Below are 22589 nucleotides of genomic sequence, written 5' to 3'. Positions count from 1 at the left end.
AGTGTCAATATTTTAGGGAATTCAAAGCTCCATATTTATAACTTTTTATCTGGCTGTAAGACTGAGATATGCTGAACTTAGAAAGAAAGAGAGCCCAGGGATCCCTGAATTTGCCCTACCCAAAAGTGAGGCAGAGAGACTGAGAGGGAGGGAGGAGAAGGAAAAGTGGGGGGAGGGGGGAAGGAGGGAGAGAGAGAGGAAGAAGGAAGAGAGGGAGGGAGAGAGAGGTGGGAGAGTGGGAGGGAGAGAGAAAGGAGGGAGAGAGAGAGGAAGAAGGAGAGGGAGAGAGAGAGAAGGGGAAGAAGAAGAAGAAGAGGAGGAGGAGAAGGAAGAGGGGAGGAGGACGAGGGGAGGAGGAGGGAAGGAGGAGGAGGGGAAGAGGAAGATGAGGAGGAGGAGGAGGAGGAGGAGAAGAAGAAGAAGAAGAAGAAGAAGAAGAAGAAGAAGAAGAAGAAGAAGAAGCAGTTCCCATGACAGTTCACCACTACATCTCCAAGGACAACCTTCAAAGGAAAATTTGATGAAGGAAGACGATAGAAGGGTCCTGCTGAGGCTAATGTTTATTTTTAAAAACATCTGACCAAGAGGGGGGAACAAATGTAGATTGTAAATTAAGCTCTTTCCACATGGATCAAAATGTTTTCATCAAATAACCTTTAATAGCATCAGTTTTGCTGAGACCAGACAGAGTTGATTGTTGTGTCTGGGATTTCTGCCTGGAGAAAAAAATGGGGAGGAAAGAAAAAAAGCAGTAGCCACACATTGATTTGTCTGTCTTCTCTGCCATTTGATTTACAGAATCACTTCCAGAGTTTTCCTGGGTACACAGTGTCTCCCACAAATCTTCAGAGACAAAGGCCAGGGCACAAGCTATAAATGTCACTCTGGGCACAGGTGCACCGGCAAGGCTGGCAGGCTGGAAGGGTGAACTACCCATGTCAAGAGGTCAAGAGTGCAGAGGCTGATTGTAATCAGTATGCCACCTAGAAGTACTAGAATTATCAGTGGAGTAAAGATTTTCCTCTGTGGGAAGAAGATCTGGGTGGCAGCATAAATCTAAACAAGGGGTAATTTTCAGACTCAAGCTTATTCAGTGAGGGAACATGTTCTTCTGTGAGGAGAAGAAAAACATTCAGGTATTGAACAGATAGCCCCTGTATCAATAACAGCTTCTTATCCTCACTCCATGCCTGTCAACAATGTTCTAGCAACAAATTCTGGCAACTGCCCAGGAAATCACAATAACAAATAGTCCGGGATCCAGGCTTACATGTCTGGGATGGCAACTCTCGTTTTTTATGGATGCGGTGCAGGGGGTTGGGGAAGAATCTTGCTGCAGACTTTCAAGACCGTAAGCACACTGAGGTAGGGCACTATAAATTTCTATCTCATCATAAAATTACAATGCAGAGTACATACACAGATCGCAAGGTTTTAATTTTCTTGAGGGAAATAATATTGAGAGGATATCACTGAATGTACAGTAGAATCCCACACACCTGTGGGTTCACGCTGTTAGGCATAAACCAAACCGCTAAAGAATACTAACAATTTTTGCAGTTCTTTTTAATCAAGCTGTAGCCACATGGGACAGGTCTAGCCCAGGAGGAAGAGAATGTCACATTAGCATAAGTTAAGGCAGTCATCTGCATGCTCCCGCTTTCACTGCAGGCTTTACACAGCTTCCACGGATAGAGAAATCACTGAATTGTCTCCACTTATCTTTCAGGGAGGTCTATAAAGTGTGGTGGAAGAGCAGTAAGAGATCATAATACAACCAGAGTGGTTACAGCTGATCAACTTCTGCTAGGAAAAAGGTAAGTAAAGTATTTAAACACGTGTTACTAAGCCCAGCTCTGCATTCTAGCACACGCTCATTTGCGAGACATAAGAATGTACAAGCTCTGGCAAACCAAACAGGGATGTTTGAACACTTAAACAAGATAAGTCCATTGGCCTACCAATATTCTAATCTAGACAAAAATAGTAAATTGACTGAATGATCCCTTAATTTAGTTTTGGTTAGCCTTGTGGCCTGTATATATTCCAGGCCTTAGACTACTGTGGAGGGGCTATGATAGGTATATTTGAGGAAATACGTAAAAATAATCATGTCTGCATGTACTTTCAGTCTATCCTTAATCCCCAGAAGAAACCATGAGATTCGTGATGATATTTTCCTCAATTTTAAATTTCATCTGTGTGCAACCGAGGGTCAGGGTCTTCACAGTCATGTAGCTATGAAATGAAGCTCAAACTTGCTTGGGTAAAGCAATGCCATTTTTCTTTTCTCTACATGTATGGATTCTGCAGAGTGCAGATGATAAAGCATTGTGCTTGTTGACCAGTTAGGTGGGGGGAGATGAAGACATGGGACCATGTGAAATAGGGGTGGCTTGCCACCCACCAGAAACTCCTGTGTGGATGGTCTCTCCCAAACTCCCGTACACCAAAAATTATAGACCGTTATTTGCAATGCTTTTTTTTTTTAATGTGCAATTTGTTAAACTCAAGGGGGACATATTACATATCCCCAAATCCTTAGGGGAAGAGGAAATGACCCATGAGTCACAGAATGGCAGAGTTGGGAGAAATGCATTCACAACTCAGGGACTGCATCCTGTTTGCAGAGAGGCCTGGAGGAACCTGCAGATGCTAGCATTTGAACTTCCATCTTCCATGACACTGCAGTGGGATGAAGCCACCCAGTTTCTGTTCTTCTGTAGCAAGGGCTCTAACAACCTCACCCATAACTTCACCATCTTGATGAAGCATCAGCCCTCATCAAAGGCCTACTAAGACACCGACACCGTGCTGTTTACACACAAGGATGTGGTCACTGTGCAAGCATCAGGTGTCACGATGACAGTAACGTGAGTTGAAAGTACCATAGATTAGGTCAGGAACATGATGTTCAGAGAGATGCCCAGATCGAGGACAGAGGACATGGGACATCCGAATGAGGAAAAGCACAGGAGACAAAGAGATAGAGAAGTATGGGGATTAGCACAAGATAGACCAAAGATGAGGAAGAAACTCTAAAATGTTACATGTTGATGTGTTTCACTTTTCTTGTATGTAAACTGCCCGGAAACAATGAATGTGTGTATTCTCTTCCTCAGGCTGCTGCTGGAATCTGTAAACACAGCTTGGGAAGCTGCAAAAGAGAAGTCTGTGCTCTAGTGGTTCTGGAGAGAGTAGGTAGCTGGAGCTCCGGGGTTTCCAGGCAGATCCATCCTGACTCCTGAGCCATCCAAGGTGGCTCAGATCCTACTGGATCATGGCCTCTATCGATCTAATCACGGCCTGTTGGGGTTGTATAACTCTCCAACCCTCTGCACGGTACTATTACAGTGGGATGACCCAGCCTCAGGTCATCTCCTTACACCGTAGCCCCGAGACGTACGCTAAGACATTTGCTCTGAGGGAGGCAGTTTGCAGCTTGAAGACATGAGGATCTGCTCATGTGAGTATGTGATGTGCATTTCACGACTGAATATATAAATTTTATTAATGTAATCTTTACTTTTAGCCCCAGATCACTTTATAACTTTATAATCTATTCACTTTTTCCTCACTGCAAAATTTAGGAGCTTTAAAGTACAATTCTTGAGTAGAGTTGGTTCAGCATCACCTTAATGGAAATTCACCTCTCCTCAGAGCTGATATTGTCAAGTTGCAGTTCCCCTTCCTTCAGGAACCGGAATTCTAGGGCTGGAGAGAGATGGCTCAGCGGTTAAGGGCACTGACTGCTCTTCCAGAGGTCCTGAGTTCAAATCCCAGCAACCACATGGTGGCTCACAACCATCTGTAAAGAGATCTGATGCCCTCTTGTGGGGTGTCTGAGGACAGCTACAGTGTACTTACATATAATAAATAAATCTTTAAAAAAAGAAAAACCTGAATTCTAACAGACAATTAACACAGACACATTTGTGGGTTTAATGCTTATCTGTCACTTAAATCATCAGGTTAAGAGCAAATTCCAAAACAGGTAACTTCACATATGTTTTAAAATTTGTTATAACAAATAATCAAACGAAAAGAAGACGCCAAGCCCCCAAGCCCCCAAAAGCTTTCTTTAATCCAAGCGCACACTCATTAATGAGATCTGGTTAATATTTCATGCACAGCCTCTTCCCATTTACTTTAAAATATTTCTGTAATGGAGACAGGAAGCTGCACCAAGCTCCTGGGGGTAATGAAACATTCAGATGTGTTTAGGAAGGAATCATCAGACGTAATTCAGATAATGGTGCTTAAACATGCCTAAAAGGACCTCCGGGCTTCCGCCTCAAGAAGCTTCCCTAAGCAGGGCAGAGGCTCCTCTTTACAGTTCCAAGTTGGAGAAGTTCATCTAGAACCCATCCAGACAGGGGCAGGGGAACAATGCTGGTGTCAACGAGCTAGCCCTCCCATAGGGTCTTGCATATTCCCCTTAAAACAAGCAAGTCAGCCGACCAGGCTGGAGCACCAAATGATGCAGGCCGTTTACACCATCCATCTGGTCCAGAAGAGGCTAAGAAGCCCAAGAACGCATAGATTCACTGAGCTCTCTCCTTGGAGTCTGGTCGGGGGTCAAGGGTTATACTTCATGCACAATGCATGCTGCTTTTAAGGGGGCGAACTTTCCTCGTCTTACTTAATCAACAGAATGTTAGAATGTGCATGACACTTTTTTTTCCGATGCAACGGTCCAACAATTAAGTGCCCATGGCTACGACTGACAATTCCAAAGGCATATGGGCCGACATATTGCTAGAAATCACACAGAATCTACACTGTAGCACGTGAACGGGGCCTTGGGGACTCCTTTGGCTACAACTCATTAGTACATCTCAGCAAAATGAAAGATTTCTGTAAAGCCACAAAATTGACTCCAATTATGGAAAACTCTCTTTAAAAACAAAGATGCTTTTAAAGGAAAATGCATGATTCCACGTGGGCTTTGGCTCTGTACCAACTAATCATCGAGCTGTTCTGCGGATCTTTAATTTCTCCAAGAACTCAGTGGGAACAATCGCCCAATAATTTAAACTGTCAGTTGTTTCCCCTTAAAGTTTCAAAAACAAAATTAAAATTGAAATGCTATTAGGTACTCAGGAAAATAATTACAACTGAACTCAAAATAATCAAGCTATGGATCTGAACCACACTGTTGTTGGGCTTTAATGCTGAGTGCTTCTTATGCATCTGCTTTGTCTCTAAGGCACGGTGCAAATGGGGTGCTCAGATGTGTGCCTAACTGAGATCCTAGGAAGCTCCTAAGAAAGCACTTTCCTAAATTAGAAGTCATGATACACAACTGTAGCTCTGTATGTGTTTTCCCCAAATCCAAAAAATATATAATATGAAGAAATCAGAGTTTAAAGAATCTGAAGACAACAGTGGAACATTCTTCTACCTGTAAGGACTTTGAAGAGGCCAAGGAGAATTACAATTGGGAACTATTAAGGGATTGAAAATAGAGAACCTTGCATCAATCTCTTCCCATGTCCCACAAGCCTCTCCAAGCGTCTAATGACATCAGTCAAGCCAACTTCTCACAGGGGCATCTTCTGCCTAACACCCACCCTATCAGGTGGGCTTCCTAGTCTCGTCCCTTAGCACCTGAGAGGCCTCTCTTGTACATAGTTGTTTCTCTCTATGCTGTTCTTTGGTTGGGTCATTCAGGATGCTCACCATCCAACCAGGGTCTGCATTAAACTCCATGCCACCAGCTTAGAAGATCTGAACCTGAGCATTTTCAGTGTTCCCCTCTTGGGATACACGTCTTAGGTTGACACACACAGTTCCTGTTTATCAGCCACATGAGGACCCTATTGTTTCTGACTCATATCTTTGGTTATCCTTTCTCTCACTGCCTTCCCATTCACTTCTCATGGATGCCACCTCCTTATGCCCTGCTACTGCTCAAATGTGAATGCTGGCCAATCACAAAAGCCTGCTCTGCTTTTCCCCCAATATGTCTAAGACCATCTCCTTATGACTGCATCATCTCTTCTCCATCAAAGCAGGGCTCTAGAGGATGGAGCATCAGGAGGGCACACACAGATGTCCATGGATTAACTGGAAGTAATAATATTAAATGGCTCACCCTGTCAATGAAACTTTACCCTTTCCCAAATACATGGGTGGATATGGAGGAGGCTGCCCGCTCACCCTCGGTGCTTTCTGTAACTTCCTTCTTTGCAGACTACTTTGCACCAGGGAGTTCACTGTTCTCTGGCTCCCATCTGTCCAGTGCTATTGCCCTGGCTTAGAAGGCAGAAGTGACAGAAGCTGTATGTACTGTTTGGTTCTGTGTATCGACTTAACACGGGCTGGAGTTATCACAGAGAAGGGAGCTTCAGTTGAGGAAGTACATCCATGAGATCCAGCTGTGGGGCATTTTCTCAATTAGTGATCAAGGGATGAAGGCCCATTGTGGGCGGTGTCATCCTGGGCTGGTAGTCCTGAGTTCTATAAGAGAGCAGGCTGAGCAAGCCAGGGGAAGCAAGCCAGTAAGGAACATCCCTCCATGGCCTCTGCATCAGCTCCTGCTTCCTGACCTGCTTGAGTTCCAGTCCTGACTTCCTTTGGTGATGAACAGCATTGTGGAAGTATAAGCTGAATGAACCTTTTCCTCTCCAACTTCTTCTTGGTCATGATGTTTTGTGCAGGAATAGAAACCCTGACTAAGGCACTGTACCATGCTTTCTTGCATGTCACCAGGTAAGCCCACCACATACCAGCTTCTCTTGGCTGTGGCCATGGTAAACCCTGAGTCTAGGCCCTGCTTCCCTGACACTGAGTGTGAGGGTGTGCTTGCTGCTGCTCCAGAGGTGCTGTGGTATCGGTAGAGGAACCAGCAACAGGCAGGTTCATGACATACTTCAGGAGCACCCCTGAAATGTCAGCTCAGATCCTCTCAGAGTTCTTTTTCTAAGCTGAGTTGTTTTCTGTGCTGACAATGAGAGTAGCTTCTGTCTTGTGCAACTGAGTTGTGTGTAACACAGTGACACATACTTCCAGAGTTCAAGTCTCTGCTGAAATACCTTCTCCTTCCCAGTGACTGAGCGCCTCTGGAGAAGTCTATATACTTTTATGAGCCAAATAATTGCATCCTTACATAGCATTAGGCTGACAGCTCTAGCATATTAATTTTGTTTCTTCTCCTGTCATCTGACTGTTAGGTGCGTGCTATTCCCAGCTCATCTCTCATCCTCTTTTGATGGACAGTGACATCTCAGTAAACAAGGGAAGAGATCAAATGGGATACTTCACAAGTCTCTCAGTTTTACTAAGTGGTTGCTCAAAGTACAGGTGTGAGTGTGCCTGTCCGTGTGTCTGTCTGTGTGTCTGTGTGTCTGTGTGTCTGTCTGTCTGTCTGTCTGTCTCTCTCTCTCTCTCTCTCTGTGTGTGTGTGTGTGTGTGGTTATAATCCTAAAGTGGAAGGCATCAACAATAAACAAGAGTTGAGTAGAGAAGAACAGATTGTTTAATTAAGAGGTGGATAAATGTTGGCTGGAAGGGTGTCTCTGCTCTACCTGGGAAGGAGTTGATGGGAGCGAGAGGGACCCAAGAAAACGGAGAGGATTAGAACACCTGTCCTGAAGAGAAGAATTGCATCTGAGACTCAGGGCAAAGGTGCATGTATTTGGAGCATTCTAGCATGAGATGGCAAAGGAGCGTGAGGACACCCTCACAGGCAGGGGTTAGACGCTGAAGGAAGACTCCAGATTTACAAACCCAACCAGAACGTTGGGAAAAGTGGGAGGAGGACTTCAATACTAAGCTCACATTCAGGCCAAGCACATTCAGAAACCCAAAGCTTATATAAGAAACATATTCCCAAAATGTGGAGTGAAGCTGTTTACGATAAGCCTGAGGCTCTTCCACTCACTTTCGCGGACGTCCACACACACAGCGAGGTAGCTCCTCTGCTCAGCACACACTGTTCTGAGATGTGAACTCACACTCAAAGCAAAGGCACGGAGCTTGCAAACGTGAATGACTGCAGACCGTCCACGGGCTCTGAAGCTCCCTCCCCTCTGGTGCATCAGTACACAGGGCACTCCTGTGGGCCGTCCACTCACCCTTCCTGCATAGTGCATGACGGTGAAGGCCGCCCCGTGACCTTTGAAAGCCACGTTTCCATTGCCGTCCTTTACAGGGGAATAGACTGCATTTGTGTTCGACGATTCCAGGAGACCCTGCAGCTTTCTGGGAAGGTTTGGCTCCACTGACCAAATCGCTTGACTCTCCTCATCCAGGAGAGAGAAGAATCCTGTTGGTTTCTGAAAGTCAACAAAAGTCACAGGTTTGCTTCTGTTGCTCCAAGTGGCATCCTTGACACATGCTCTCCAATTTCATTATATTCACACGGCTAACCAGAATGGGAGCGTTTGACTTTTATCACATGATAAGGATTGCCCATGGCTGCACTCTGCCACCTTGGATCTCTCAGATATAAGTCTTATCCTTAGACCTGAGAGTTTTATACCCTGCAACTGGGTAGCAGGAATTAGAACACTAAGCTACAGTTAGCAGTAACACTAGGACTACAGTCCTAGTGTTAGGAAAACACAAATGGTTTTAGAGAAATCTACAATTGTAGAGACAGAAGGTGGAAAGCGATACCCCAAGCTTTCAAAGACAACCTAGATGGTGCCTATTTGAAACACTAGTCAAGCATTCAGAGGTAATAGGTGACTCCATACAGCATTCCACAATAGGAAACAGAAGTTACTGTTGACATGCCTGATAAAACGAGTTCTCACATGCATTTATTATCTCCCTGCCACTGTGTGTGTGTGTGTGTGTGTGTGTGTGTGTGTGTGCATACGTGTGTATGTGCTTGAGTGTGTGTACATGTGCAAGTCCACCTGTTCGCATGCCAGGACATTCATATGAAGATCTGAGGGCAACTTGTAGGAGTTGGTTGTTTCCACCTGTCATATATGTCCAGGATGATAGGTGCCTTTACCACTAAGACATCTTGCTGCCCCACATAATGGATCATTATTGACTCAATAAAGATACTGAGTCAAAAGCTTTTCAATGTGCACAGAAATATGAATATAAACACATGTTGATGCTCTTGGGCTTAATTTTAATTAAAGATTAACTTAACCATACTTGATATATACACATATTTTTCCCTGCCAATGTTTCAAAATTTAAACTTTAGAACCTTTAAGGACCAATAAGGAACAATGCATTTCACGATCTCTTGGTCTTAGACATCAGCTTATCAAACTCATTTTGTGTGTTGGCCTCTTGTAGCTGGCCAATGAGACTTTTAGGTTTGATAAGTAAAATGGTGAATATACTTATATCAGCAAGTTCTGATACTTCTTGTCTGTATAATGAAGTTGTGAGCCTTCCAATGCCCCTTCAGGCAAGGGTATTTTGTGCTTTTCAAAAAAAAAACTATTGGAGGATTAAAAAGGTATTGCAGAGTCTCATATACAAGGATACCTCACAAATAAGACCTTCAGAAAGAAAATTTTCTCTCTCCAGGGCACCTGAATGCAGGCATCCTGTTAAGTTTCTAATTATGTTATGTAATGTACCTGGAAGAAGAAATCCAAAACTCCAGCCTGGTTACCAGGAGAACAGGCAGTTTCCATGGCAACTCCCTCTTGTATACACTCTGTTTGCTCTTGTAGGAAAAGCACCTCTTGGATATAGTGATGCATCTTTTCGTTGGTCAGGTTGACACAGAGCTGTTCAGGGAAGAAAACAATACAGCAGATAACACGGTCTGCTATGCAGAGTCACCTGCTAATGCTACACCCCCCCCCTCCTGTGACACACAGACTGGGGACATTCAGACTAAGTCTCCCATTAGGATGACTCATGAATCTCGCCCTGGAACTTCTGAGGTCACATTGTCCCAATGTTTAATATGAGGTGGGCATATTAAATATACAACAAATGTAACCACAGTGCCAACATACAAACAAGTCCCAAGCATTCAAAAAGAAAGAAAGAAAGAAAGAAAGAAAGAAAGAAAGAAAGAAAGAAAGAAAGAAAGAAAAGCAAAAGAAGAAGAAGGAAAACCACTTCTAAAAGGAAGATAGATTGGGTTCTTGAGGACAACTGAAGAGAAATGAGTTTCTGCCGTGGGGTTCTGGGGAGAGGAGTGTGTCTCCAGTGTGCTCTGCTTCTGGTTACCTATTGGTGGTAGATGAGAGTGAATGTAGATTTTAGATTTCCTCTAGAAATTACATCTAGAGTAAGGGCTTTATTGCCCAAATAATGTTTTTAAATCAGAGCACAACTGCCAATTACCCCCTTTCCAAAAGACAGTTCCGAGAAAACAGAATGTCATCTTTTATTCTTTAAGTTTTTATTTATTTATTTCTTCTTCCATTAATGTATTTATTTATTAACTTTACATCCCAATCACAGCCCCTTCCTCCTCCCTATTTTCCCCTCCTACAGCCCCTCCCTCAAGCTTTTGCTTTATCTTAAATGTTTATATATTCCTCCCCTATCTCCCCACCTCACACACAGTCCTTTGATCACACCAACCTCATCGACAAGAGGTCAGGAGAGGCCAAAGCCCAAGACTGGGAGGCTGTGCCCCGGGGTGGGGGAAGATGACTGGTGGATATCCCTGGAGGGTTGGGGAGTTCCCAGAACACAGATGCTGAGAACTGAGTCTGTGGACTGGCCCTTACACCTGTCTTGGCACAGGCTTCTTCCTGCCTCCCTTCAGCCCCATCAACCCCATCTCTGCTTTGCCTACAGTCTATCTCCTGTAGGACCAGGCCCTTCAGTCTCCCAGAACCCTGTTTCTCTACCATGTGCTCCCTGAGCAATCCTATAACTAATCTAGTATTTTTGAGTGGTTCCATCTCAGGAGAGGGGTCATTCTCTTTTGTGCATGTAAGGTAAACACTGCATACTAAACTCTAATAATTTTACAGCAATTACTATTTCTTAGTAACAAACTAACCTGTTTTAAGGGAATTCAACACTTTAAATCAAGGAAACACAACAAGAAACATTTTTTGGAACAAAGTGAAGTAACTTAAAATTTCAAATTCCCTTCTCTACTGGCTATTGTCATAAACATCTCTATCTTTTTCTAATTAAAGTGGAAATGGCTAGCATAAATGTTCCTTCCACAGCAGGAATGTATCATATGCAGACTTAACAGTTCCACAGAAAGTGCTTCTCTTCCAGAACCGCTGCTGGAGATTTGTACTCCAGGAAAGAAGCCTGCTCCCTAGCGAGGCTCTGATGGACGGGCATGAGCTTTGGGTGAGGTAGAACAAGGGGATAGGCCAGCTGGTCCCCACAGGTGAAGGCTTTGCCCTGGTGCTCAGGTGCTGAATGTGTCCTCTCTGTGCCAGCTGAAAAGTTTCTCCCCATTCAGTTCTCTTTGCTGCAGTCACAGGGCAGGCTACATTTAGGTCACCTCTGCTTCCATTGTGCCTTCAGCCATCGGCACAGTCATCTGGCCTGACTGGTCTTATGCAAGAGAATTGACCACACAATGTGTGTGCTTATCTAAGAAGCTTGGTGCTTTAGATCTCAGAACCCCCTCAGTTTTCCATGCATCCTATGAAATACAGTTGTCAAGGAGCAGAGGGGAGATGGTGGTCAAATGCAAAAAAAAAGAGAAGGGCCAGAGAAATGACTGGTTAAGGCACCTGCTGCCAAGCCTGGCGACCTGAGGTCAATTCCCAGAACAATACAGTAGAAGAGAACTGACTCTTGCAAATTCCCCTAGCAATGTACTGTGGTAATGTACACATCAATGCATGTTCTCACACACACACACACACACACACACACACACACACACACACACACACACAGAGACATAGACATAGACAGAGACAGACAGACACAGAGAGAAAGACATAGACATAGACACACACACACACACACACACTAACAGAGACAAACATACAGAAAAAGAGAGAGACAGAGAGACAGAGATAGAGGCAGAGACAGACAGACGCACACACAGAGAGACAGAGACAGACAGACACATACAGGCTTCACCAAGACTACAAGGCAACCACAGTGCTGAGTGGTTCCTGTTTAATTTTAGGTCTCTTTTTGTAATACATTGTAGTAGATAATCTTCAAATCCACAGACATTCTCTTATACTGTGAAATCAGAGACCTCAGGAGAAAATGATCAGCAAGGATAGTAGTCCTGGAACGCTGGTTTTCTACCGAGAGCTAAGAACTTTTGTTCTCATTGTACGGCTATCAATATATCATGTTTACGTTTTATTTTTAATAGACTTTTATTGATTAATATATTTTCATGAGCATTTATATCTATTCCAGTGAATTATATTGATTAGTACTATATCTGATATATTTCCATATATAATTCTCCATCTGTCATAATAACAATAAAAATTTGTCTGTGTGACTCTTCCTGGTGCTGGTCACTGGGGAAGGGGTTCAGACCACTGACTGGCATCTGGAAGCAAAGGATGCTCCTGTGTTCCCTAGACAGAAGCAGGTAGTGGCTTCCAGAGGAGGTGTGGGTATCTGGTGGGGATCAGCTACTACCTAGGGTACAATGACACTAGACCCAGGAAGACTTGGGTTCCTGGGGAAGTATACAGAGAGATACTTCTTGGGGAAACTAGAGACCCGCCCCATTTTGTTTTATGAACAGAGCCTATGCATTTTGTTTATATTAATTTTGTTCTAAACATGATCTTCCCTATCACCTATAATGCACAGGAGTGCCAGGGTCTCTGGTTGGATTTTCAGTTTTACCAACATCAATGTCAGCCATTTATCTTCAACCGTGCTGAGTTACAAATGCTATGTGTGTATTCACCTTGCATTTGGACTGTACCTGATATAGCACAGTGACTCAGGGGACAGTCAAATACAGAAACCTTTCTGAGGAATAAACTTCAAAACTACCTATAAATGTCTGTAAAGGCAACTAATGTAGGCCTTCACTTCCTGCCTGGTACCTACTTGAAACACCAAAGGTACATTTCACTAACAAAAGAGGGATCCAAACTGGCCAATGCCCAAGGATTCCACCTTTGTCTTCCCTCCATGTAAAGGTGTGTGTGTGTGTATGTGTACACATGCATAGGTGTACAACACCCTCAGAGGAAAACTTAATAAGTATATTAGTCATGCTTCTAGAAGTTTCTAGAAGCATAAATCTGCATTCATAATCTAGAGGATTAACATCAGCTTCAATGCAAGACAACTGTCATTTCTCTTTTTCACATCTACCCATTGGAGTTGTGTGAGGGGTCTATTAGACTTCCGGGAACTCCCCAAAGCAAAACTGGGATGTGGGTGAAGGGTAAGGATAAGTTAACATTGAACAGCAACCTAATTAGCATGGCTACCGCTCTTAAGACACATGCTTCATACGTCAAATGAACTAACAGGTTTAATAATAAAAGTGGTACATTCCTTGAAGTCTCTCTTCAGCAGGAGAACCTTGTGGCTTATCCAGATGGCCCATTATTTGTATTAATGACAAACTTAATTTCTTGAGTAAATTTCCACCAACTGTTCTCCCTTCATTTTTACTGCTCAGTGAAATCTATCTGGAGCAAAACTAAACAGTGCATGGCGTGTACATCACAAAATGAAGGGGAGAACTGATTAAAGCTGACTCCGGTAGAAGGCAGAGCCCTGGGTGGCTGGCAATAGGGACGGCAAAGTCTCAAGCCTTTCTGCTCACTGGAATTAAATGGGAGCTTTGTGAAGGTGAAAATGTCTGGGTCTGACCCCAAACCCATTAAATTGGAGTGGGGCCCAGGCTTTGATGTGTTTAAAAGCTTTTCAGGTGGCTGTAGAACACACCAAGCTAGATGACAGAAAGGGAGCACAGCCCATTTGCTAATTTGTTCAGCATTGAATCTAGATATATGTACAAAGCATGATGTGTTTTAGTGGGTGTATATGTGCGTGAGAGTGTGTCTGTGAGAGATAGATAGATGATAGATAGATAGATGATAGGTAGATAGATAGATGATAGCTAACTAGATAGATAGATGATAGGTAGATAGATGATAGATAACTAGATAGATAGATGATAGGTAGATAGATAGGTATATAGAAAGATAGATAGGTAGACAGATGATAGATGATAGATAGATAAATGATAGATAGATAGATGATGGATAGATAGATAGATAGATAGATAACAGATATTGGATATTTCACAAATATGTCCAGAATATTCAATTGTCTAAAATGTTGATGGCTATTTTCTAAGAAAACATTGAAGAGGCTGATGCCTGCCGGAGGAACCCTGAAGTAAGCTAAGCTCACAAGCTTCTGTGCAGGAGTTCCCAAGGCTTTTAAGAAGTCAGGTAGGTGCTGGGTCTCCATCTTGCCTCTTCTGAACACTTCCTGTTGTCCATATTGCTGGACATGCTTCTGCATGGAGTCAACTGTGATCAATACATTGCATATAAAATGGGAGCTGGAGAGGACAGCACCGTCTCCTTACAGCTGTCCTTTGAACATTTCTGGATCTTGTCTTTTGCTCAAAGCTTCCTGCCCCACCATCCTGGCTTTTACAAGGTCCTTTCCTGCCTCCTACCCCCATCTATCACCCTGACAGAGTGTCTCCCCACTGCCAGCAGTGCGGTTCTATTGAAGCAGGCATTGCACTCATCCCTGCAGTGACACTGGACTTCTCTGAGAGATCCTTTGGCAGCACACAGACTTCCTTTAGTTTGTTCAGTTTTCATTTTGAAGCTAAGGCCAGTGGGTCCTGGTCCCTGAAGTCCTTGTGTTGGCAACTTGACTCTCAATGAGGTGTTGAGAATATGGAGTCTCAAAGACATGTCTGGGTTATGTGGGTTGGCCCCTGCCTTCATCAGACAATGCTCCTAAGGAAGAGCCTGCTAGGTTCTGCCTCTTCCTTTACCCTCCTGCTCATCTGTGCTGTGAGGAGCAAGCCTCCTACCATAGGGATGAAGTATCCAGAAGATACCTTAGGAATGGATACCTTAGGCATCCCAGGTGGCATCCCAGAAGAACCTCGAGATAATAAATCTCTGCTCTTCTACATTATCTGGGAACAAGAATTCTGTTACCACAGCACAAAACCTTCAGTTAAGTCAAAGTGTTAGGTCTGAGGCTTGATCTTCAGGAAGCAGCCAGCCAGTAACAAAGCATCCCATTCTGTTGGATTCCATATCTCATACATACTAGCCGGATGCATACTAGGTGGAAATGCATCAAAGGGTCAAAGGGAAGTGACTTTTAGACATTTTGAAGGACTCCTCATAAATCACATCTCAGCTTAGGTAGAAACCAGGTTCTAAAATTAGAACAGAGCCTTTGCCCAAAATGGCATTAATTCAAAGGTTCTGCCATTGTTTCTTATTGTTTACCATTCCCCAAAGACATTGGGAAATGGTAATCAACGTACTTTCTCCACATAAAGTCACAAGTACAGGCTTAGAATCGATTGACATATAATTTCTACCAAGCGAGTTACAGGCTGACAGAGCATGGAGCTCAAGGCCCAGTAGGTCTGTCTCTGAGCTCAAGTTTGGCCCCACGAAGTCCTTGGGGTTATCCCTTAGCATTGTGAACACAGTCAAAGTCAGAGAGCTCACGCAGAAAAATAAGGCCACTCAAAGGAGAAGCCTAAGGAAACTATTCGTTGTCTATAATGTGCCAAGATCACCCAAAGTGCTCCCCTAGTTTACCATTAGGACTTCAGGGTCTTTCCAGACAGCAACTGTGTTAATCCTGAGAACATTCCGTCTTCTCTGGGGCTATTACATAGTATTAATTGATGTTCAATTTGGTGATATTGATTATTAAGAAATAAATATGCAATAATGAAGTACTATTCATCGTCTTCATTCCTTTTCTTGTTGCTGTAACAAGGGAAGCCTAAGGGAGAGAAAGCTGTCTTTCGCCTCCTGGTGGGAGGGTGCACGCCAGCCCCACTGGGACAGTGTGCTGACTGCTGTCAGCTGGAGGAGGCAGAGGAAAGCTGGACCCATCTGGCTTTCTCCCTTCTCCTTTTTACTCAGCCCAGGTCTTCAGCCGTGAGCCAGTGTTGCTCCACACACTTGGTGGGACTTTGCTCCTCAATTAAGCCTTTCCAGTCATGGCCCCAGAGGCGTGTTTCCTGCATGATTCCACATTAATCAAGCTGAAGTAGGACCTTGACATTAACGTTGAATATGTTTCTAGTATGCACATAGACTCATATAAATGCTTTGTTCTGAAGCACTTTCTTTTAATCGCCCTGGTGCAAGGATGGAGAGGTATTCCTGCCTCTTCCATTTTGACTAATTGATTGCTTTCAAATAGATTTGGTGTAGAATTCCGCTGTAAACAACAATGTGTAAAACTTATTAATGGGGTATTGTTTGTAAACTCTCAACAGCTACTATCCTATCTTTGAAGAAATAATAAAGATGCCTGTCATTAAGGAGAAACAACTGGAGTTTAGAAAATGGATACTAATTGTAAAGGCTTGGGTCAGTCCTATGATGGACTCAGGGTTAGACTGCTTTCGTGAGCACCAATACAGCAGGGTTTCATTCCACTGAGAGTGACATAAACTATCGGGGAGCTTTGCTTTAGTGCCAAATAATGCAAATAAATGTACAGAGCCTCTTCTGAGAAACAGAACTTAAGCTCACAGTGTAGATGCTCATAGTTTGCATACATCAGCTTACCTGAAGAGGCCTCTAATACTCTTCATATACATGGAATCTGATATGGTAAGAAGTGTATTAAAAATGCCATGTGGCCTTATAACTGCTTTCTTTTTGTCCATAAAACCACCCGGAGCAGAAAACACTTTACAGAGACAGTCATATTCTGTAAGTTTGGCTTTGGAATCTGCATCGGAAATGAGTTAAGCTCACTCTGAGATCGCCCATCACTTATTCAGCATATGGGTGTGTATTGGGATCTGTGTAGCTTTCAGGGATCTGCTACAGTCCAAACCACTTGGAGGATGACCACTTAAAGCTAAAGTAGCAGCTTTTCATCATCAAGCCTTCTGCAGCATCTTCTCCACAGGAACGATTAGAAGAAGCAGTCTCTACTTGCCCTCCTTCATGAACATGGTAGCTTGAGATGACACCAACTTACAGAGGGTCCGACGTGTGACGGTGGAGCACTGGTCAGGCTACTGTGACCCTACGCTTGCTCCTTTGAAGGGCTACAAAGGGAACTGGCCAACTGACTTACAACATACAAGTAGCCCTCTCAGATCAACCTCCACAGAGGCCCGCCTAAGGGAGCCAGTGAAGGCGAGCTGAGGGAGGGCCAGCTGAGAATGGAGACCTAGCTGAGGCCCCCAGCTCGAGCACCAAGGGCTGCCTGTCCCTTAGACGTGCTTAAACTCCTGACCCTGGGAACCAGAGGCATCATCTGTATTTGTGCCTTAACTTCTTAAGCATTCTGGACTTCCACCATGAGTGGACTTTAATTTTAATCTGGTATCTGCATAGCATATTCCTTAATCTGCCCACAGTCTCTTACTCTTAAATGAAAATCCCAGGGTCAATGCCCTTCACATGTCAACTGATCTGTATGTGTTTACGTTGGCCTTAATGTACAGTTCTTCCCCTCACCACTTTCTCTGCATCTTATATGAAAAAAAATATTAGTTACTGCGCAGTTTCCCCTGCGGGATTGTGCAGAGGACAGCATCATGGTTTATCATATTGTGCTTTTCTGCTTTTGGGTTTTCTAATTCCTGGCTCGCTCATGAACAGTCATCGTATAGGCTTCCCTCCCTCTCATTCTGTTCCTAAGTTCCTACTGCTCTCCCTCTCCTTTCCCTCCCTCCCTCCCTCCCTCCCTCCCTCCCTCCCTCCCTCCCTTCCTTCCTTCCTTCCTTCCTTCCTTCCTTCCTTCCTTCCTTCCTTCCTTCTACCCTGCCTGCCTTCCATCTGTCATGTAAAAGACCACCATAGCATATTAATCTCCACTGAAACATCTAACACACTGTCAAGTTATATACTCTAGAAAACCATCTTCACTATAATACAAGAAATCACAACTTGTTAGAAAGCTGCCTCCCATCACACCACCTACCTACAATGAAATCTCATCCCATTAGTGATGGTGCTGGGAGGTGATGATCTGTGAATAGGACCACTGTCCTTGTGAACAGCATTGCTGCTTTTGTGGGGGTGGGGGTGTTGTGTCTGACATAGAGAAGACACAGGAAAAAAGAATCTCCAATTGAGAAGGTGTCCTTAGCAGACACAGAACCTGGAAACTGTGGCACCTTGCTCTTGGATTTCCAACCTTCAGAGGTGAGGACGATGACCATAAACTATTTAACCAGTGTAGGGTTATTTGTGACAGTATCATGGAGACCATGAACAGCCCATAGCACCAGGCCGATCTGGCAAGAGAACGCAGAGGTAGGGATTCTGGGGCTTTGGAGTATAGCCTACTTTCTCCCCTAGGGTGTCTCTCTTCAGCTGGAAACCTACTGTGAGGATTTCCTCCTTACCAATTTTTTTCTATAAATTTCAATTGCAAACATATTTGATAAAATTCAGTTATGTACAAAATGATGTACCAGACACAATTTCAAACCTGCTGGAGCTGGCAGTCCAGGCAAGAGTAGATCTATCAGTCAATAAGCTCAAAACAGGATAGAATGAATGCTTATAAGGGGAATACTGTCCCTTAGGTATGCTCGAGACTACAACAGTGATTCCTTAAGAACGGCGACTTATGTGTGCAGTGGAATGGAAAATGAGGACATCCCGCTAGCAACAAAGAAATCCACAGAGAATTAAACCAGTGGCCTTAAAAAAAAAGTTCATATGCAAATTTTGGAATTTACTGCTTCCAGGTAAAGATACTGTTGCATTCACACTGAGAAACAACTTTATCTTTCTAGAAGATTCCTAGTCACAGTTATGTACAGCAGCAAGGCAGGCCAACTAAGAAAATGGCATGTTAAAAAATTATTCTTTTATGATCAAAGTCCAAGAATTGATCTTGACATTTTACCCATCAGTTCCTCAATGTGTTAAACTCACATTTAAACAAAAGATAGATTCATTTGTTAGATCTGAAGGGAAAATGTCCCTTTCCTGATACCCAGAAATCACAAGCTGTGAGTACATTCTGAAATACTTCATTAAGACATTCAGCACAAAGACAGAATAAAGGAGCCTGTGGTGGTTGTACAATGCCCATGTTTTAATATGTAGGCAACATGAATGCTGTGTGTGTCATCCTAGGAGCACAGATGGACATGCAAGCTGAGTCTGCCTGTGGAGCACGGGTCTCAGAGGCCGGTCTTCCCAGAATGGGGCTCCTGGGACATCCTTCCAGTATGACTTCTATGTGTCATTTACTGGGACACAGGCATACGGTGGATATCATTGCATACCTGGAGGTATGTGTATGTGTGTGTGTATGCATGCATATATATGTATTTGTATGTTTTTCCTAAGGTGTATATGAGATCTTCAAATGAGAGCAGACAATACTCAAGGAATGAACAGAGCTCAACAGAGCAGCCTGCAGACCTGGGAGCAGTGTGCAGGCTCTCCTGTTCCTACTCCTATGTCTTTTATTACTCCTGTTACACAACACATACAAGCAGGTATGAACAACACATCCAGGCGGGTATAGACAGCACATATAGGCAGCTGTGAACAACACACAGAGGCAGGTGTGAACAACATATACAGGCAGGTGTGAAAAACACATACAGACAAGTGTGAAGAACACATACAGGCGGGTGTGAATAACACATACAGGCAGGTGTGAACAATACACACAGGCAGGTGTGAATAACACATACAGGCAGGTGTGAACAATACACACAGGCAGGTGTGAATAACACATACAGGCAGGTGTGAACAATACACACAGGCAGGTGTGAACAACACATATAGGCAGGTGTGAACAACACTCAGGCAGGTGTGAAGAGCACACAGGGAGGTGTGTTGGTATGAACAACACACACAGGCAGGTGTGAACCATAAGCATGAAGGAAGAAAGCCATGGCCTGTGCGGCCTTACTTCTAACCAGTTTTTCTTTCTTCACTCTGGATTGGAAATGTAGAACTGTTCTAGACTCAAAACTGAGATGATGCTCCACTAGTGTTCCCACACAGACAGAAAACCACACAGCAGGTTATTCTACACCATCCCAGCCTCTACTGTCACTGCCTCATCTAACTCTGCAAGCCAGTTGTTCACATAAGTAGAGAAAGCCAGAATGATAACAGATAATACACCTTAGCCCAGACATCTCTGCTACTAAAAGATACAGAGGCTTTTGCATGGATTCTATGTGAATCCTTGTCCAGTGTCACTGATAACCCACATTGTACATTTAAGAAAAAAAGTCAACAAATCACTCACAAATTACGTGTAGTTCGACACATAAACAGCAACAAATTGGATTTCCTCCAAGTGCTGTACAGTTACATGGCCACACTGCAGGCCGCTAAGAGTATCTCTGCTTTTCTTTAATATTTACATTTGACTACATTTAATTTGATTTACAAACTATTCCTGCAGTACTATTAAGATGTACAAACAAGTCAGATCTTTCTTAAAAGTATCCTCCACAGACGGTGAATGAAGGCAGGTATTGACTCCCCGACGTGCCTGTGGATTTCCAATACTTCTGTGTGTGAATGTCACACAAGAGGAGCCCACAAACAACAGAGTGAGGCACAGCAGGCCCCTGAACTCTGATGCAAGCTAAGCTTTCTTAGGGCTGCTTCCTGACTTCAAATGTCCTTGGCCTCCACCTTCTGCTCTAGTGCAGTGCCCATGTGCCCAGGCACTGCTAAGGACATTCGCAAGAACATAGAAATAGGTGACTCTGAGCACATGAACCTCCTGGGAGTCCCAAAACTGTAGAGAGGCAATGGGTTGTCAAGACACCAAGATGCTAACTTGAACTAAAGAGAGGAAATGCTTCGTAAGTCTGTATTGGAATGTCTTAGCATGAAGCATGACTTGTAAAAATCAATAAACGTTCACAAGATTTTAAAAGAAAACTTACTTGCTCAAATTCATTCTTTTGAAATTCCTCAAAACCAAAAATGTCCAGTATTCCAATATCCAGTGTCTGTAGGCTGAAAGGAAACACAGCAGCATAAGTGGGAATTCTCAGTAGCCTATTGTTTGAGAAAACTGCAATTACACAGCATAGCACATCACTCCTGGCTTAAAGGAACCATGGGCAAATAGTGAAATCTGAGAATCGGCAGCACTGGGCCACTCCTTCATGGCTCCTCAAACCACACATCGAGAAAGACACCTTGCTTTCTAGCTAGTTACAAGTGTCACTATGGATGGATGACTTAATATTTGCTTCTCTGAAGTTGTGTCTGTGTCCTTCCCACTAGACCAGACCCACTGTCCTTCAGAACCATGGATCCACAGGCTTAGTGTCTCCCTCTGTATTCTCTATCTGTTCTCTTGTCTTCCTGGATCTTCACATAGTCTAGAGCTGCCTCATCCTGTGTAAGTACAATATTAGGGGATCAACAATCTCTGATGGGTCAAATTTAGACACTTCATACTGTGAACTTCCAAAAGGACTATTTACAATGAAAGTTATTCCATGTGAGTTGTCTTTCTGGGAATTCGCAACAATCTTAGTGTTGGTTCCTAGTGTCGAGGTCCACTCTGCAGGTGAGGTGGCTCTGAGCACCCGACTTCCAGGAACAAATGAGAGGTCTTTTGACATACACACATTTTTGAAGCTTGTGTTGACAGATCTTTCCTCCGAAATTATTTGGGAGGATTGTACAAAACTTGAAAATATTTTAATCATTTGCACTTGTGTTTCCATAGGAAGGCATTCATGCTAAAAACATGGCTAGACTATCATAGGAGACTTGTGGACAAGAACTGCCAGGGATTGGCATCAGCTTGGAGAGAGGTTATGAGAGATGGGGTATTCGAGAGCAGCAAAATAAATGACTCAAAGTCAAATTATGGGTCCAAGTGGATGGCCTAGGTTCTGCTCAAGGCAGTTCGACAAGCAGTTCTTTGTTGTATTTCTAAAAATTCTCTGGAAAGCTCATCTCTTGAAGAACAAAAACCCAGTCTTTTATTCACATACCAGTCTCTTACCCGAGGTTCTCTTTTGGCTATTCCATGAATCAGCATCGAATGCCCCCAGCCACCTGATTCTTAGGAGAGACAGCAAACACAAGCGCAGACTATAGACAGCTGCGTGGGACCCTGCTCTGGAATTACCATTCTGACCACACTTAGCCCTGGACTTAAACTTCCTCTCTTTCAGGCTGACCTTGAACTCAGGAGTCTACCTACCTTTGTATCTGCCAGTCTTTGTATCTTTCTGAAAAGCTGGCTCATAGTACAGCTGCCTCAGTTCCTTTAGATCTGTGAAGATCTTTATACAATTCATATTGCATCCTTAAATTTTACATAGCTGAGAAATTATACATTTTTGTACTCATGTTTTCAATATTCTTTACCACAACCTTGAGGGCTATCCTGAAGGCCACATCATTCTGCCATTTTGCTGAGACACAGACACACCCTCAACTCCCAGACTCTAGCTGTCTCTGATTATCATTATCAAGATAAGGAATTAAATGCCACTGTACATTGATGCAATAAAATGGTCACTT

At 43.6% G+C, this 22589-nt stretch overlaps 1 protein-coding gene across 2 annotated transcripts in view; it reads right to left on the bottom strand.

Moving 5' to 3' along the window:
* Myo16 (myosin XVI) overlaps window positions 1-22589 on the bottom strand; it is a 366311-nt gene that overhangs the window by 153010 nt on the left and 190712 nt on the right. For both annotated transcript variants that reach the window (XM_052162641.1, XM_052162640.1), the window contains exons 20-22: window positions 20987-21059; window positions 9558-9710; window positions 8079-8279 (exon numbers count right to left, since the gene is read on the bottom strand). In XM_052162641.1, the coding sequence (XP_052018601.1) occupies window positions 8079-8279; window positions 9558-9710; window positions 20987-21059 (427 nt within the window). The remainder of the gene's footprint in view (window positions 1-8078; window positions 8280-9557; window positions 9711-20986; window positions 21060-22589) is intronic.

Source organism: Apodemus sylvaticus, chromosome 18 (genome assembly GCF_947179515.1).
Source record: "Apodemus sylvaticus chromosome 18, mApoSyl1.1, whole genome shotgun sequence".
In the NCBI taxonomy this organism is placed as follows: Eukaryota; Metazoa; Chordata; class Mammalia; order Rodentia; family Muridae; genus Apodemus; species Apodemus sylvaticus.
Note: the sequence above shows the minus strand (reverse complement) of the source record. Positions and strands in the feature narration are given on the sequence as shown.